General features: G+C 42.0%; 1 protein-coding gene across 1 annotated transcript in view; it reads left to right on the plus strand.

Moving 5' to 3' along the window:
• The window catches only part of drosha (drosha ribonuclease III), a 143,419-nt gene that overhangs the window by 41,279 nt on the left and 82,812 nt on the right, over nt 1-19,328 (plus strand). The window contains exons 17-20 of the mRNA XM_051940495.1: nt 5,532-5,639; nt 13,465-13,603; nt 14,876-14,936; nt 15,266-15,325. Coding sequence (XP_051796455.1) covers nt 5,532-5,639; nt 13,465-13,603; nt 14,876-14,936; nt 15,266-15,325 — 368 coding nt within the window. The remainder of the gene's footprint in view (nt 1-5,531; nt 5,640-13,464; nt 13,604-14,875; nt 14,937-15,265; nt 15,326-19,328) is intronic.

Genomic DNA, 19,328 nt, shown 5'->3' on the forward strand with positions numbered 1-19,328 from the left:
ACCAATGGAAATGATGCCCAGACCTACAACATTTACAAGATTTGTAGAACTAGGTGTGCTTTAGATTTTCACACATGAACATAGCAGCAGCGAATGTTCCCACTGCACAGCCACAATCAGAAACTTCTCATCTTTCCACACGTTGCGTCACTTCTCCATTCAAGTGTCAAAATCAGTGTAAGTAAAGTGGACTCCCGCAGTTGATTTGGACTTACTTTATTTATAGACGACCTCACCAGCACTCCGTGTTTCATGTACTTTTTAGCAAAAAAAAAAGAAAAAAAAAATCAGGTTGGAATTTTATTTTTATCTTCAGGTTTATCTTGAAGTCAGGGAAGTGGGTCGGCATGTTCAACTTCCACTTCCATGTGTGCATGCAATTTAGAATGGGCAACCCTAATGAGACTTGAACCGTAACCCTGAATGTGTTAGCGCCATGCTGTGCCCACTGGAACATACGGAGCTGCATGTGTTCACGAGTCGGTCAGTGTAATGAGATAGATATTTCACTACACTCATATTTATTGTCCAGTCCACCGTTCCTCGCCTCTTACTCAGAAGATAATTGGCATCAAGGTTGTACGTCTTCTTCTCTGAGCGCATCCCCGATCCCCGTAGAAGATCGCCTACAGCTGATGCTCGCATTTGGAGAGGAGTGACAGAAAGTTCGAGCCTTCCGAGCCAAACCTCTCTTACAGCAAGGTCTAGCGAAGAAGGAGCCGATCCATAATTGCTGTCCAATTATATTTGCTTCAAGCTGTACTGCTACGACTAATTGCTTCATGAATAATTTCCAGTTTCGGCGGTACACTCGACGCAACGTGTGACACAGACGAGAGATAACGGCAAAACTGACCCACGCTTTCTTGGTTTCCAAAAGCAGACACTTTTTTTTTTCGGAAACACAAATCAGCCCCCTTGTTACTCGGCTCCACGAAGGTTGTTTCACTTGAAAGGCTCCGTCAAGGACCAGGCTACATATTGGATGGAGGCAGGGACGGGACTTATTTATTCATTGCGGTTTTATTTTTATTTCTGTGTTTATTTTTTTGATTCAGTGCCATTTCCCTGCTTTGTCCTCTTGCATTTTTGTGTCCCCGATCACATCCATGTTAAGGCCATCAGTCTGTCAAAAACATTTCAAAAAGAAGAGGCAGTTTGTTTTCTCCTCTACGACAGAGAAAATGAATGTGGGTGGTTCTTTATTCGCCGCAACAATCCGCTACATTTATTTATTTATTATTGCTCAGTATATACATTAATCCGCCTACTTGCTTATCACATAACCGAGCAAGAAGTAGAAATACAACTGTTTAATAGTTAGTGGCAGAATGCAGAAAGATTCAATGTCGTCTGCAAGCACGAACTGGTTTATCCCTCTGAGCTTAAAGCTTCTGGGCGTTTTTTCTTGCTCCCATCACATTTTTACTCACTGTGGGTTCATTTTTCACTGCAACATAACCTCTATCACCTCTAACTTAACAGCACAACAATGGATAGATGGAGAAAGAACTCCAATATGTCTTCTCCGCAGTATGACAGTTATAATGAAGCAAATTATACAAAAATAGAAAAATTTTAATTGAATTTACCTTAAAATTCGAAGCAGCTTGAAGAAAACTGGCATCAACATGTGCAATATTTTTGAGAGATCTCACTCACTACTATTACTGGAAAAAACGGTGGTTCTACTTGCTCTAGATATCTTGTTTAAATTTTTGCAACCTCTACAAACAAGGAAATTTTCAGAACTTTGCGTGTCGACTCTAGAAAGATGTTTCACCATGCTGAATGTATCTCCCAACAACTTGCTCCTCTGTCTGAGCCATTCTGCATTTATTTTATTGATAACATATGTTCTATTTTCCTCTCAATCTCTCCCTGTACACAGCCTGCAGTTCAGTCGACTAATCCTTGATTTATACTGTGTGAGTCACTAAGGGCTTTTTTGACTAAATTTTCAAATGAAATCAGCACAGTAAAGTGATTTTTATGAGATATCGCGACTTAAAGCTTAGATTTGATTCTTTTTCCTGCCACATGATTAGTTCAATTAAAGTTTTGGAAGTTGGTAATCAGATATTTCCTTCTACTTTTACAGTTTCTGACTCTGATAAACGGTATAATTTTCTGTTTTTTAAAGATAATATGCCTTTGAAAAACACACCATTCAGTTAGTTCATACTTCTGAGTGTGTGTTGCTGAATGAAATCTCCTGAAATGATTTTGAGTCTGTGCATCACAATTACGTGTAAATAAAAGGATCGTTTCTTTCTATTCCTAAAGAAGCAAATCGATGTAATTAAATCCGGAGAAGAAATTGGGGTTTTTTATTATGTGACATTGCAGTTCATAAAAAGATGATAAAGGGAGTTAAAGTGCAGCAGAGAATTTGTGCCTGTATTAGTTTTGCCAAGGGAAAATAAAAGTCAGGCTGCTGGTCGGCCGGTTGGACGGCGTCCAAAATACCCAAACGTCATCTGTGACAGTAAATTAGAAATTTCCCACCTTTTAATTACTGAAGTATCAACTCTAACAAGCTCCTGCACCCCGCCTTTCTGCACACATACTCAGTCACTCAGGCAGTCATCAGAACAGGTCAGGAGCTGTAGACACGACCAGGGCCCGGCTTTGTTTAATTGGGTGCTTAACAAGGCCTGGGGACTGTGTCACCGCAGCCCCTGTGATGGCCCTCGGGCTACGTGGCAGCACTGCTTGTAGCCGCCGGGCCTCGGGCTCACCCTCCCCAGCAGCACTAATTAAAACATGCATGGCTCCCTCCTCTCTCATGTGGTGGCACGGGGTTAATGTGTGTACACCAGCCTTTGCTACACTTTCTCAGCCACTCCGAACTTGATAAGCCCCCACTAATGATTCTGTAGATTGGCTCTGCAGACTGTCAAACTCATTCGCTGACCGCTGACTGTTTTCTGCTTTGACTTTCCGTGTCACACTCCCTCGCTGCCGTGCATACTCGCAGCCTTCGCTTTACTTTCACTTTGTTGCACTCAAAACTTTTTCTTTTATTATACGGACGGTCAGAGGGGGCTGTCGGTGTTTGTTACCATGTAAACATGTCAGAATGGGCTTCACTTTGACTGTCCTGTCCAAATGTGAATCTGGCACAGCGCTGTCAGCAGTAATACCGATGTTACACATTTAGTGACAACTGATAGATGTGCATTGGCGATTTCACCGTGGACCGCAGATTAGAGCAGAGAAGAAAACATCACATTCTGTGGCAGTCAGCTGTAATGATGGTCCAGTATTGAATATGATGAGAGGTGGGTCTTCGGCTACCATTAAGAGAAGAAACAGTCGTTGGGTCAATATATAATGTGGGATTTTTTGTAGCATAGTTGACATTTTTGCTGTTCTCAGGTCTAAAATCAACATATAACCAAACACCACATGGTATTTTTAAAGAAAGATTCTTCTAAATATTATATATAAAATTGAGTAAAATTGAAATTGAAAGTTATTTACACAGATATTGTATTAAACCTGCTGACATGTGATGAATCCACACTTGACTCACACACTACTTTATATTAAATAACTCAAAACCTTGGAGTCTTGCCAGTCTTTTCTTTTAGAGGAAATGACGTGAAGCAGGTCATGTGATTCTTAATTAAAACACTTCCTTGAGAGGTGTTTTTATAATTGTTAACTTACTTGAAAGTGATTTCACGGACACAAATTATTTTCCATGTAAAATTTGATTGCTAAAAAAGAAATATCTGTCATGATTATCTCAACTTAAAAAGAACACACTCAAAAGAACTGTAAATAAGTTCATTTTATTATTGTTTAGCTAATTAGAAGGTGGTTGTTACTAAATTCAGACGTTTATTTAGTTGACATTTTAGTGAAATCCAGTCATTTTTTTATTATTACGTGGTTGTTTCCATGATAAATAATTATGGAATTTGTAAAGACATGATCATAATAAACATAAAAAAACTTCTTTTTTTTAACTTTTAATCAAAATGTAGGCAAGATATATCCCATAAACTTCAAAAGTCCTTCAATTATATATTGACCCAGTTTTCTAAGCGATCGAGCTGCAATTTCCAAGACCGGATCTGGACGACCAATGAACCTCCAAGGCTCATGTAGATTCTCTTATTTGGTCGTGTCGATTTGTCCTGTACACCATCAGAAAGATCACACTCTTCCTGTCCGAACATCCAGCAAAACTACCGGTCCAGGCTCTCGTAACATCACGCATCGACTATTGCAACTCCGTACTGGCAGGTCTCCCCGTATGCTCAGTCAAACCTCTGCAGATGATCCAGAATGCAGCAGCACGTCTAGTTTTCAACAAACACCAAGCCATCCCTCTCAGTCTTTAAGAAAAGACTAAAAAGACCCAACTCTTCAGACCCGTACTGCCTGTAGCCACCAAGGTCCTATTATCACACTTGAGCTTGTTTTATGGCTTTTATCCAGGTTGTTTTCTCCCGACTAGATCCTTGCTTGTGTTGGATCTACTCTGAAATGTACGTCGCTTTGGATAAAAGCATCCGCTGAATGATTTGCAGAATTGTAGCACCAAGAGCATGTTGTTTTCCTTAACATTCACATGTTTGCGCACTGTGAATTAGATCTCGGAATGTCAAGACCGAGTTCTCTTGTAGCACAACATGAGAGAACATTCGGTGCAAACTACCTGAACTGTGGTGAAACAGTGCCTGCTCCAACGTGCTGTACGCCTAAGGGCATTGCTTGATTATGTGCAGGTTTTCGGCCACAATAACACAATCCTCTTCGCCCTCCACCCGCTAGATTTTGCCTTCTGTGAATGGCTGAAGAGTCGCCGCTTTGATAAAGTTCAGCAGAGTTACCAAACATCTCAAATCGTGCATGGCATGTGTGCAGAGCTGAACTTTCGGGGAGCGTTACAGGAGCACTGGGAGCATGCAGTATTCACACTTTTGTGCACCGTGAATCCGCCACTCTGAACTTGATAAGCCTCCACTAATGATTCTGTAGAATGGCTCTGCAGGCTGTCAGACCCATTCGCTGACCGCTGACTGTTTCCTCTTTCCGTGTCACATTCCCTCGCAGCCTTCACTTTTCTTTCACTTTGTTGCACTCAAACTTCTTCTTTTATTATACGGGGGGTCAGAGGGGGGCTGTCAGTGTTTGTTCCAATGTAAGTGTGTCAACATGTCAGAATGGGCTTCGATTTGACTGTCCTGTCCAAATGTGAATTTCCCCCCTTCTCCCAGTCATTCCCTCTCACACTGCAGCAATTGGGTTTTTGATTATTTCATCTCTCTGTTGCAGAGCACCACTTAATAAATAATGACTGGCTGATTGATTTCTCCCTCTCTGTTCCCTCCATCAACCCTCTCCCCATTCTCTCTCGCAATCTCTTCATCACACTTTCTCTGAAAACATGTTCTCTCCACTCTTCTCTCATATAAGGCGTGATGTTCGTTCTCTGCCTCTCGCTGTTTCTTGAAAATTTCCAATTGTTTTTTTTTTCCACCCGCTCTCGCCAATTCTCTCCCTGTCCTCCACAGCACGCCATGATGCTCCCAGTCCTCACCCATCACATCCGCTACCACCAGTGTCTGATGCACCTGGATAAGCTCATCGGCTACATCTTCAAGGAGCGCTGCCTCCTTCAGGTAAGGGACAGTCACGACAGCTTACTGCACACGCCAGCTCTGAATTCCAGCATTATTTAAAGGCTGGCATAGCTGATAACTAACAAGATGGGTGACGTTGTGTAAATCCTTGCAGTTCTTTTAGACAGAATGCAGGTAAGATAGGCCGATAAAAAAGTAAACATTCTGTGCAGGAGCTTGTTATGTGCACGGATCCAGGGAGGCAGCGCTTCCCTCATTATTGTGCCCAATCCACCTCTGCAGGGATAGTTCAGGTGGAAACAGGGGCTCAGGAGTCAGCTAAGGTAACACACACACTGGCCTGAGTCATATCTCTGCAGCGAGCAGCCCGGCTCTGCTGTGAGTCGCAGTGACAGTAGTCAGGACAACAACAGCCTCCTCCGTAATGCCAGCTCTCCCCTGTCAGGTCCGCAGCCTCAAGCTGTGTGCTCTCGGAGTAAGCCCCACGGCTGCCTCCAGCAATATTGAAGAGCTGTCATAACCTGATACATTAGAAATCAATGTGTTGTAGCCTATACATAGTTAAAAAGGGGAAGGACGCATTAAGATTCGCTCAAGGCTCTGTGCGCGCTTGACTGACTCGGTGCACTGGGTTGCGTTTGTGTGCGTGGACTTCCACATATCGATCAGTGATCGGCCTTTTTGTCGTTTGCATAATCACGACCTGCCATTATGAGTGCCAAAAAGGAAACACTGACTCGCTGCGAGGCCCGCCGGTGGCTGACAAGCTGTGGCCCTTTCATGGCAGGGACGCCCATTTGAGTTCTTAGTCTCTCAGGGGGGAAGTTAATGGATCTTTCCCTCCCTCTTTTCACATTCAATTCCTTCTTCTGCCATGAGAGACAAACGGACAAAAGACAAACAATCATTTGGACATAACTGCTCACATACAGGCCTCTGTGGTGTGTGCTACCTGTCTGTCTGCATCACACTTCTATCCAGTGAGGTGTTAATACCATGACATTGCTCGTTGTGTGTGTGTGTGTGTGTGTGTGTGTGTGTGGACGAAGCCGAGGCTGTCAGCAGTTCGCCGCTACTGGGACCGAAATGACCCAAGTAGGGAGCTATCATCGCTGGGCTTACAACACCTTCCTCATCTGCTGCACACAGTCAACGGTGGCTAATGTCCCACAGCACACACACTTTCTGCCCAGATAGATTGAGATGGAACGGCTGCAGGAGTGCAATGGTGCTTGCTCAAACAGCCCTCCGCGAGTCAGAATGGATTTCATATCCGCCATCACTTCTCATTTGCCTCCACTGTGATGGGATGATCACATTTAATGAGATAAATGTTTTCCAGTGACAGTCTGCTCATTTAACATGAGAGAGTCTGGTACCACTCTTTGATTGCATTACAAATGAATTGTACTTTGATAGAAGGCTTGTGTGCCTCGAATTAATTTATCTTTAGTTGTGTTTAGTGTATGGGTGGAAAAGACTTCTTCAAAGGGCTGCATGAGGGGAGATATGTCTTTTGTGTGTATATATTGTACATATAGATGCCTGAGGTTTGAACGTTGGCTCTGCTGCCGACAAATTAGTAACTAGGCTGCTTATGGGTGCAGTTCTTAGCTTGGGTTGGTAGGCAGTAATATTGTGAGAAAAAGTGTTTTCAGTGTTTGAATCACTTGTTTGAGAGATTTATGTGAATATTTTGATGCTGTTTGTTGCTTTTACATCCTGATCTGCAAGAGTTGAGTGAAAAGACACAGTGCTATCGAAAGTAGGGTGTTTTTGCGACCACTGGCAATTATTTATGCATTTGCGATTTCACCATGGAGCGTAAATTTGGAGCAGAGAACAAACATCATATTCTGTGTCAATCAGCATTTGGGGTGGATGTTTTTTGTTGCCATATTAGCCTGATCTAGAGGGGGACGTAAGAAGTCATCAGCTGTAGGCCCATTCTACATGTTTTTGAGGTAGATGTGCATTTCTGATTTTACCATGGAGTGCAAATTGGAGTAGAGAAGAAAATAAAACTTTTTGTGTCCGTTAGCAGCCTGGATGGTCCAGCCTTTAATGCGGTGATCATCTCTGTTGACATGAGATGAGTCTGTTGCTACCACCAAAAGAAGAAATGACAATTTTAATCCAAGAATGGTCGTTTACAAAACTTGACAAGACACGCCAGGTCAGGATCGCATCAGGAGCATGTCAGTGATTTTGGAGAACATTCAAGTTGTTGTGAACCATGAATTAGCCTCCAAGGAGTGGACTGTCGACGAAGAATTTTGCAGTAGCATCAGAGAGAAAATATTTGGTGCAAGCTGCCTGAATCGTGTTACAATAGCATGTGGTTGGATGCCCAGGTTGCTCAGCTATAAACTGGGGCTATAGTCCTTGACGCAGCGGTCATGGGTTTGATTCCCCCACTCTTCTACCCATGTTTCCGGTCTCTCCACTGTCCTATACATAATAAAGGCAAAAAGCCCCCCCAAAAACAATAGCATGTGGTTGCTCCAATGTGCTATGTGCCTGATTCTAACCCCGTAAAGTGTTTAAGTGTTGCTTTGACAAAGTTTCGGACTTCAAGTGTGGCAGGAGCACTGGGAGCAGTGTACTCTTGCACAAGGAGACTACTTTGACAGGGAAGGCTGCCAGATTTCAATTGGGTACAGTTCTGCTATCTTCTCTGAAGTGGCAAGCTGTGTACTCGTCCAGCAGTCGAGTTAATTTGGGAAGCAGAGTGATACCAACTTGAAATACTGTAATTGGGCTCATCTCTATGCACAGCACCGGCTCTGAAAGCAAACTCCTGAATATTATTCTAAATATTAATTTCATTTTTACGACTGAAGTCCCAAATATAAACACAAGTTCTTCATAAAAAGACAATACAGAATCTTATGAAATATATGGCTGCATTTATTTATAAAGCATAATATACTGTATATTTGTAGGAGATTTTGATGATTTTTGATATCTTGATGTAAGTTTCACGGTTGAAGGGAAGGCTTGTGGGGAAGTTTTCCACAAAGGAGCAAGAGTTTGGTGGTCAGTCTTTGGTTGAGACATCTGTATTTCAGAATGGGAAATTTTGTTCTAGCAATGAAGGGTAATGAGCCGTACTTCCATTAAAGGAATAAGAATTTATTTCCCTTTTTTCATAAGAGATGAAAGCAGCCGATCATTTGGGAGACCAGAGAGCTGGGTGAGTCCATACAGAATCAATGCTTGTTTCCAGCTCGCTCCCTGTAATGTTTAATGGAAGCATATCTGTGAATCAAAATTACAAGGAGAACATACGTTGTAAATGTATAATCACTATGCTTTGCTCAGTTGGCAAAGCCAGGAAGACATCATTCGGTTCTCGGTGCAGCAACATACCTGTTATTGCAGCAGAGAATGACAATGTGATCCTGGTATGAGGCAACTGACAAAAACCCAGCCTGAGAGCGGCAGCCTCTGCACTCGGCACTCCTCCCCTCTCCCCTCCACTCGGCTGCAGCGGAGCCACGGCCCTTTGAAGCTCCTCTTCTGAGAGCCACCCTGTTAAACATTTAACATTTAAACATTAGGGGAGGTGGGGTGGGGTTGGAGAGACATGTGTTCGCGGTCGCCACACGCTCCTGCATCCCCACATCCACCAGACCCTCATAATCCTGCCCGCCCCCTGTTGCTTCATCCCCATTCCTCACTTCTGACCCATGCTGACAGAATGAGAGGCATCACAGAGGATCTCAATAATTTAACTGTACAAGTCCTCGGCCCCGGCTCTGATATTGCTTGCTTTTGTTTGTGTGCCCCCATGAATACCACTGTGCCTTTGTGTACGGGGGTATTTTATTTGTTTTGCTATTCATGGCGATGCGTTCGACCCATGTGATTGAGGTGCCGGTCTCTTTAAAGCTCCCAATACCATTTGAAAGGCTGGGAATATGTGCTTGTATCTGAATATTTCTTAATATCAAAGAAATATGATAGCGTTGCTTTTGTTGTTACTTTTAATGAAGATTACGTTTATCAGTTATGTAATATATGGCTATGTTAGTTATAAAAACTGGATATTGGAAGTATTTATTAATATTAAGTGTGTGCTGTATTGCTGATTTTGATGCTAGTAAAAAACAATAAATACATTTGTAGGTTGCCACATCATGCTGTAAATGCTAAACTAAGGAGACAAAGCAAAAATGGAGCATTTTGTCTCAAGGATGATTGCTTATTAATTCATGTAATGCCATTAATAGTGTCACTGATTAAAAAAATATGAACTGATACGACAGAAGACGAGGGACATGAGTGTTAGAAAATGTATTGCAGATTTGGCGTAGTACCTGGCTGAACCACCAAGTGGAGCCTCTTACTGAGATGGAGTTACAGGTGTGTTTGCTGACTGCCTGTAAAAGTTTCATAAAGCAAACACACCTCCCCGCTGTCTAGCTGCTAACTGTGGCAGTCATGTTGATGAACTCTACAGCATCAAGTTGTGAAGAGGTGTCTATCTGGTTTCTCTGCCGAACTGATGCTCATGCTAATGCTAAGGTATGGTTTTCAAAGCTAACGCAGGAAGCTAAGTGTCTGGCACAACACTGATTGAATGCTTCCAACTAAAGTGACGATCTGCTCTGAGTAAAAATACTTTATTGAGGTGGCATTAAATTTGTATAGATTTCCTGAACCGATAAAGTTTCTACAACAGTATTTGCAGATTTCTGGACGCTGGACTAGCGTTTGCTACAGCTACTAAGTCACTCAATCATGTTAATCAGCTATAGGGACTATTCTTGGTATCAAACAATATCAAACTGTTGAGAGGAGTTAATAATGTTATAGCTCATGTACTTATTTGAAAGATTGCAGCTTGTTTGATGCATTTTGTCAATGCCCAGTTTCACATGTTTGTCAAATACTGTGTAAGACTGAATGCTGTTGATGGACTGATTAAGCCAACAATGCAACATATTGTAAGTCTGAAATGGCTTTATTGTAAGAAGAACATGATTATGGGAACAGCAAATCCGAACTTTGACCATACAGAGCTAAACAAATTTGACATCGGTGACAATTTCTATTGAATAGAACAACTTCACCGAAGCTCTGACTTTTTTTTAAAAGATCCTAAGGGCAATGTAAAAGCATTTTTTTTCCATCTTATTACAAGTGAACTCCATATCATTGGCATTAAAATGCAGCAGATTGATTATTAAAACATGGTTAGGGAGCCCAAGCTGTTCTTCCACCCCTGCATGCTAATTTACCAGTGCTCTACATTAAATAATGCTCTACACTCTAATTACATTGTTTGCCAAGCAGGCCGCTGCCCATCGGTATTCCTGCATGCGGATGCACGAACACAGTTTCCAGCAAAGTCCGCCGCTCTCCTCTGAGCGATGATGTTTCCGTTTAGCCAAAGGCGGCTGAGCAGCAGCCGAGGCAGTGATCACTAAATCCAAATCACTGGGATACTTTACGCCGTCATTATGTTGACAGGAACAGTTGCAGACGTCAATCCCGCGCATGGTTTTGGCTCGAAAGCCGACAGTGTTGTTGGATGTTGGCCTGTAACTGCGAGCGACCTGCAGTTTTTACACAAGAACTGATGTATTTCGCTTGATGCATTTCCTTTGGAGTATCCAACTCTGTAGTCATTGACTTGTGTCTGACATCGCACAATGGGGGAGTTGAGATTGGAAGTAGAATGTGGTGGTTGTTGTTTTTATTTGTATGTTTTTTACCAAACTGTCAACACGGCGCTGAGAATTGCTACATTTCTGCTTGTGTCATGTCAAATAACTGGCTTTTTTTTCCCCTCTCCCTCAAAAATGCTGTTCCTCTTAACCACAGGAAGAAAAAAAAAGATACAATTGCTGTTGAATTTGTCATTTCTGTGTTCAAGGCTACAAAGCTGAAGGCCTCTTGAGCAACTATAAATATTGAAACCTCTCTGTTAACGTTTTACATATATATCTCATTGGAGCTTGAAATTGATTTGAAGTTGCCTGAAAGGAGACAAGCATTTTGAAAAGCAAGCCCAGGGGGGAGTGTAGTGGGATTTTTTTTTTTTTTTTTTTTTTTTTGCCTGAGATTAACATTCTCCTAATGTAAGATTGATAAAGGCTTGACATATCCTACTGAGCCCTATCTTTTCCCTTTTTCTTCCCTCAGCGAGTTTGAGATGTTCAGCGGCGGCAGGCTTTCCAGGCACAGCAGTTTTTGTCCTCTTTTCAAACAAAGCTGAATGTCGACTAATGCGTTTCCTTCAGGGTTATTTCACCGTAAATTCCCACTTTTGGCTCTCGTTACGGGTTTGAAAGTTTAGGTCATTAATTTTCATACAAACAACTTTCGCTGCGACAAAGAAGAGGGACTCTCCATCTCGCCGGCTCACCTAAGCACAGCTCCCTCTCCTCTTTTTCCTTTGAGCAGTTGCTGATCCAACATTATTAGACCGATTTTCCGGTGCTACCATTAGTCAATTAGTCAATTAGTCAGTCTTCGTCCAAAAGGGAAAAGGAACCAGATCAGCCTCTTTGGAGGATTTTCACCGGGCCTGAGGTTAGGCCATGTTGCTGATGTCTAATACTGTCAGTTTGGCTTTTGTTGCTCACTGTGTACACTAATGGCCCTTTGTGGCTGCGGACTGTGTCCCAGGACCGAAGCCGCCGCAGGGTTTAAACTCGGCAACTAAAAGCCTCTTTGGTGCTTTTCCTGTTTGCATTTCGACTACATCTGAAGAAGTGTGAAAATTAGGTAAATGAGACTGCTAATGGGAATTAGTGGCTTTTATTTTAGCGTTTGAATGGGTGTTGGAAAGCAGATGTGAAGAGGTGGAATGAGAGGGAAAATGCCACACAGGCAAGACGCGCCTCTCTAATAACCAACCAGGTTGTCGCTTTTTACTGGCTGTTGCAAATAATTAAGTTTGAATGAATGAGAAGAAACGTGCCATTTACTCAGTTCAAAAGCCACCCACGTGTCCTAATCCCAAGCTGTGCTGCAGAATTGACGTTTGAGGACGACCAAAATGCGACCTCAGACTTGTTTTCTTGGAAATGTTACCCTAATGCATTTGCAGTTTACAGAATTGGCCAACAGCCTTAATTTTATCCACCATTTTGGCATCTGCTGTGTTGAAACTAAGATGCTTTCAGGCGGAGTAGTTTGGACCTCACTAGTTTTTTTTTTTTTTCCATTTTGCTGAAAGAAGGGATAACAGACTATTAAACTGACAGGAGAACATGAGTCTACCAAGAACATATTTACAGGGCTGGTACAGATAGTTATTAGTAGTACTGATAATTGATGTTTAGAACTTTAAGAGTGGCATAAACATGACGATCTTGGTGTCAAAATTAAGAATAACCCAAATTTGCAACACAAAACCTCACTTTTCTATCGCTAGTGACGTTTAACCATCAGGGCCAAAGCAGAACATTTTAAAATTAATTCATATTTTGGGGAGTTGGTTTAAAAAAATACTGATAATCTGTCTACTCAGTTTTCAGTTTATCTGTAGTTCCAAATCGAAGTATTCAGCATATTTTTTTGTTGTTGCTGAAATTAGAAGTATAGTCCAGATTTTACTCTGCTGTGTAGTTTGATTTACTTTTCTGTGCTTTAGCATGTAATTCATCCAGATTTTCTTGCATTTTTAAACTTGTTGGTGAGCCAACTTCTCAAATTTGATCATTTAATAGATACCATTGACACAAAGTGAATGTTAACTACTGGGTATGAATAAATGCTGTACAAAGCTGCAGCGGCACCAACACTTGAGGTGTTACTGTTTTGATACCGGTCACGTTGACATACTGAACATGTAGATTACCTTTGTTTGCTGTCCTTTATTTTCCTTTTTGCTAATCCTCCCTTTCAGCTGGCCATGACTCACCCCAGTCACCACCTCAACTTTGGCATGAACCCCGATCACGCCCGCAACTCGCTGTCCAACTGCGGCATCCGCCAGCCTAAATACGGAGACAGGAAGGTCCATCACATGTACATGAGGAAAAAAGGTAGGTTGTTTTAGTTTTTAGCCGTGTTTCCGTCTCATTTTAAGACAAATTTGAAGTAAACTCAAGAAATGTTGCAGAAAGGAAAATTAGACGTGTCTGTTAGTTTGCGTTACTAGATGCAGACTGCAGATATAAACCTGTTAGCTAGCTTTCTCGCCTCCTTCTGCTGCATACACCTTGCTGTTTACAAGGAAGCAACAACAACAACTTCTTAGTCTAAGCAGCAACCTACCACACTGAAAATTTAAGTTTTGGATCAAGAGTGAAAGTTACTCTGTGTGTCTAAGAGTTAGATGAGAAGATCAAAAACACTCACGCGCTCCCACGACCTGCATGCAGATCTCGACGGGCAGACACAACAGGCGCTTCATGGCTAATGCTAGCAACAGCGAGAAGAAGCTAGAGTTGGAAGACGCTCCGGCATGATTAAAATCACCTGTTTGGGATCACTTCGGTTTCCCAGTGAAGTACGAAAAAGTAAAAAAATCAAGTGGACAATACGAAAGCCGTATGCCGACACTGTGAAGCGGTCCTCAGCTATGCATCCAGCAACACGTCAAACTAAGACACACATTTGAAAAAGCACCATCTAAGCGTAACTAACCCCGCTGGAAAAACAGTGAACTGTGCAAGCGATGCTCCCAACATCATTTCATCAAACCCTGCCTAGCAATTCAAAACATGCTTAAGCAATAACCAAGTCCATGGTGTTTTCATAGCAGCAGATCTACAGCCATACTCCGTTGTTGAGAACTGAGGTTTTAAACTTCTGATGAAGGTCAGCTTACGTTAACTTTACATTATTGCTGTGCTCTTTGCTATAGACAAATGACTATATTATGTATTTTCTTAGCCTACTAGTATATTTATGCTGGTAAACAAGAGCCTAACTAAATGGTATTGTTTTTTTAAAAATGCAATTACATTAAAATATATTTCCTATTTTACAGCCCTGTTATGAAGCTCCTTCTCATCCACACTTCAGCCAGAAAGTCATACCAGCTCTTATATCAGCAGTTTTTTTTTTCAGTTTTCACTTAACTGAGAACCGAACCGAACTAAACTGAACCGTGACTTCTGTACCGACATATGTACCGAACCGTGATTTTTGTGTACCGTTGCACCCCTACTAAACAGAGTAATGGAAGCCAGGCTTCTCTCTCCTTGTCTTGTTTCTGTTCCTTCTTTCTACAGCCCTTGTCAAATGACCACTGTCTATTGTTGGCTCTAACCTTTCCTCCCTGGGGATTTTTTTCCCCCTTCCTTTCTCAGGAATCAACACATTGATTAACATCATGTCTCGTCTGGGGCAGGATGACCCCTCCCCCTCCAGGTAGGCAGCCTGCCGGCACATATCTGTTCATGCTATCACTGACCACAGGAGCAATCAAAGGGACGATTCTTGTGATTAATATACCCGGCAGGCCCGCTGACAAGAAAATTAACTTTAACTGTGAAAGGAAGGGATATCTCGGGGGAAATGAAATGAGCTAATTTTAAGGGCAACGACTACTTATTATTGAATGTGAGCCGCTGTTATTCTCAGAGCGCCGATCAGGTGAGCAGCTGAGAGCGTGTCTGTCTTCTTTGCTACTTCTTCAACCTGTCCTCCCTTCTCTCCTCACCCCGTCTCCCCCAATCCTCCACCTCCACCACCCCCAGGATCAATCACAACGAGAGACTGGAGTTCCTGGGCGATGCTGTTGTCGAGTTCCTCACCAGGTGAGAAAGCGCCTCTTTGATAGACGCAGACACTAATTGAAGCCGACTGCAACACTATCGGCCTTTTTATTTTTTCCCTACCTCCCCCTTTCGCTCCCTCCCTCACCCCCTCTCACTCCATCTCTCCCACTTTCTCATTGTCTACCCCCCCACCCCCTACCCCGTCTGTCATGATCACGCTCCTCTCCCATACTTTCGACTCATTCAAGACAGTGATTTACTGGTAATTGGAAGTGGGATGTAATCCTCCCCCCTCTTACTTTACCCCCTCACCCCCATCTCCCACCTTATTTTAACAGCCTGAAATTCTCCATGACAACTTGCAATTAGCTGTCTGGAATTGCTGTCTGGAATGCTGACTGTGTTATTGACTCCCAGGTGAGTGCGGGCCGCTGCTGCCCAGCACTTACCTAAGCACACTGCTAATTATATATAGCTATTATTAATCTCAGGTAGCTGCCCACCTGCGTTCTCACTGTACCGCCGGTGGAAATAACCACCGCCAAAATACAAGAGCACTCACTCGCTTAGGTTGCAGAGAGTAAGAACAGATTTTTTTTATCCGAGTTTCCCTTTGCCCAACAAAATAACTTCCACTACTACTACACCACCACACAAACCTTAATAGGAACTGACACTGGGGTACACAGGACACCACTTCAGCTGGAGTAAAACACAGTTATGATATGCAACGTGCATAGTACAATAGAAGGTGTACATAAAGTCTCTTTACAATTTTAAGGATTAATTACAAAGGCAGTTGATAAGATATCTTAACCAGGTTTGTTTTATTGTAATCAGTGGTTGTCAAAGTTTTTTTCTGCCTCATTTAATACACCTCTATATGGACATCATTAGTTGCATGAAGCACATCAAGACGGTACTCGATTTCTTTCCATGTTTGCTGTAGCATAGCCTCATCAGTGGTGGTAATGACATCAAAAATGTTTTCCTTCAAGTCAGTAATGTCCCATATCTTTGTTCGATACACAATATCTTTACCATAACCGCACAGAAAGAAGTCTAAGGGTCTCAATAAATCATGATAAGCATTGTGCCTTCTCTTGAGGAGTAGACATTTTTTAGGGTTTCATTTAACAGTGCCTCTTTCACCAACAGGACACCTGAAACACAATGTGATTACAAACTTTGATAAACATTGATTGCAACAAAACAAATCTGGTTTAAGGTATCTTATCAACTGCCTTTGTTATAAACTCTTAAAACTGTAAAGAGACTTTATGGGCACTCTGTATATACTACTTGGGTTAAGAGTGAAAGGTGTCCAAGAGTTAGATAAGATCAAAAACACTCTCACATCTGTCTGTGAAACATGGATCCATCGGCCAATTAGCTTAGCTTAGCATAAAACAGGATAAAGTGCTGTCCAGTGGTGACAAATTCCAGCTCAAAGCTTCCTAACTGATACCTTGTTTGTTTAATCCTCGCAAGAAAGTCTGAAAAGAAAAGTTGGGATTTTGTGGTGGGTTTCCACTATTTCTGGTCTTAATGCTAAGCTCAGGTAGCTGCCCACCTGCGTTCTCACTGTACCACCAGTGGAAATAACCACTAAAATACTAGAGCACTCACTCGCTTGGGTTGCACAGAGTAAGAACAGATTTTTTATCCAAGTTTCCATTTGCCCAACAACATAACTTCCACTACTACTACACCACCGCTTCCACAACATTCAGGAACAGGATTAAACCTTAATAGGAACTGACACCGGGGTACACAGGACACCGCTTCAACTCCTTATGCAACAAAAACAGTGTTACAAAGACGGCGGTTAGCCTCTGTTTCTCTGGATATCTCTGGGCATGTTTTTCCCTCCCCCTCCTACCGTCTTCCATCTCTGCCTTCCTTCTTTGATTGTTAGCAAACTGACGAGACATGCTTGGCCTACGCGCTGGCCCTCTGAATTATTTATCAGCCTCTTGTCCAGTTAAATGGGTACAGCAGATCCAGCCAACTGCCTCGTGCACCTCCGGAGCGCGCTGCCCTTGGAGGCTATCTGTGCCTCTGCTGTCCAGCCAACAGAATATTTTGCACATATGAATAGGCCCAACAGAGGGAGTTGGTGTTGAACAGAGGGGAGCCACAGGATGGTCTTTTTTTTAAAGGGGTCAGCAGATGATGTAAAAGTTAAAATCGGCATGCAATATTTGTGGTCCCTCTGCAGGAAAAGCAAATATTTCATCAGAAGGAGTTACTTAAGCGAAGGTATGTTCTTAAATTAGTAATAATTATTAAAGATAAATGATTGGAAAGGCTTTGCTTCTGTTTCTTTTAAAGTTTAGGAATCAGTGCTGCGGAACACATAAATAAAAACGTATGAGAAACGGAGTTGCTTTATGTTCACTAATGAGGGCATTTTCAAATTTATCTGAAAGTTGGTGTATTTTTTTGTGCCTGTAGGATGCCATGCAGCCCCAGTCAGCCCCATTTGTCTGACTGACAGTTTGACTAGCAAACCAAGAGTCTTCACTCTAATTATTTTCCATTACGCCGAGTGCTTTTTATTAATTCCAAGTGTTTTGTTTTCACGCTAAGATCACAATACCCTGACAAATAGACCTCTCGTGAATTTGGAAAAACAGAACGCCACCTGCTTTCCTCTCTTTGCATTGATTAGAAATGACTGAATTAAATGGCCTGTTTTAATTCAAATGAAATCAAATGACACGCCGCAGTTAGGGAGACGCTAGACCGTAATGAAAATGGAACCTGCTCGCCCGGAACCCAGCTGTGGAACCACTGAAGCGTCGGCGGCCATTTCTGGGTTCCAACATGGACCTAGAAAGGCTGGAAATTTCTGGAAAATTAATTAGACGGTCTTGAAGAATTTGGCTAATGTGAGATGAAGCAAATGTCCAACAATTTGCATCTGACAGTTTGTTTTTGGACAGTTGTAGACCCATTTTATCTTAACTATGCTTTCTCATAGGACTGGGAGATACCGAAGTTTATCATGGTAAAATATGTCATTTCAGTGAATAATTGATAACTATTGATATTTTAATGATGTATTCCTTTCAATTCTTGTAGAAGAAAGTTTTAATTTATCAAAGCTCAAAGGTAATAAAAAAAGACATTAACACTCATAAATAGAAATTAAAGCCGCAAGCAGTGTTGGTCGGGTTCTGACATCCTTGTTAGTCAGCTAATTCAAGCATTTCCACAAGGTGGCGCTGCAACTGAGAATGTGTTTCAGCCTATGGATGTGATGAGGAGGGGGGTTCTGATCACACATGTAAAGTTTGAGGTAGATTGGAGCATGTACAGGCTAGTTACACAGCATTTCCTGTTTCACCACGAAATGTCGAAGTTTTGGGGGTCACCATTTCCACGCACTCAGAGTTTTGTGGCGCATTTTGTTAACTTTTGATCACCCATGCCTGGTGTACATCCCGGCCAAATTTCAGCTGTGTTGGATTATCCTGTTTGAGTTTATAGCTTTTGAAAATGTGCAGAAATTGGTCCAGAATTGTCCAAAATATGACACACAATTCAAAATTGTCAACTTCCTGTTGTGTTTCAGGTATGGCTGTCAATTACATTTCCGTTTGTCCCGATGAGTTACATATGTCTGTTTCATAGCTGTTGGTCACACATACTGGCGTAGTTCCTGTTTGAAATTTTTACAGGTGGTACTATTGAGACATTTTGGCATGCATGTGTGCAGTTCCCCTGAAATATATATTTTTTTGCCAGTCCTGATATGTGTGCAAAATGTCACACATTTTTGAGTATTCCGAGACCTTCAAAAGTCCAAATGAAAAGCCCGCCAAAGAAAGAAAAATAATGAGAAAAATAATTCCTTGCATTCCAAGAACGTTCGAGTACCACTTGGTGCTCAGACCCGAATAAATAATGATAAAAGAGTGATCGTGTGGATTTTGAAGGCATGTTATATTAAAAAAATCTCAAAATTTGCCCCATTTATCAGAGCCAGAAAGGGTAAAAACTGGAAAAAAAATGCTGGATTTTTTAACTTTCCCAA

This window comes from Acanthochromis polyacanthus, chromosome 20 (genome assembly GCF_021347895.1).
Source record: "Acanthochromis polyacanthus isolate Apoly-LR-REF ecotype Palm Island chromosome 20, KAUST_Apoly_ChrSc, whole genome shotgun sequence".
Classification (NCBI taxonomy): Eukaryota; Metazoa; Chordata; class Actinopteri; family Pomacentridae; genus Acanthochromis; species Acanthochromis polyacanthus.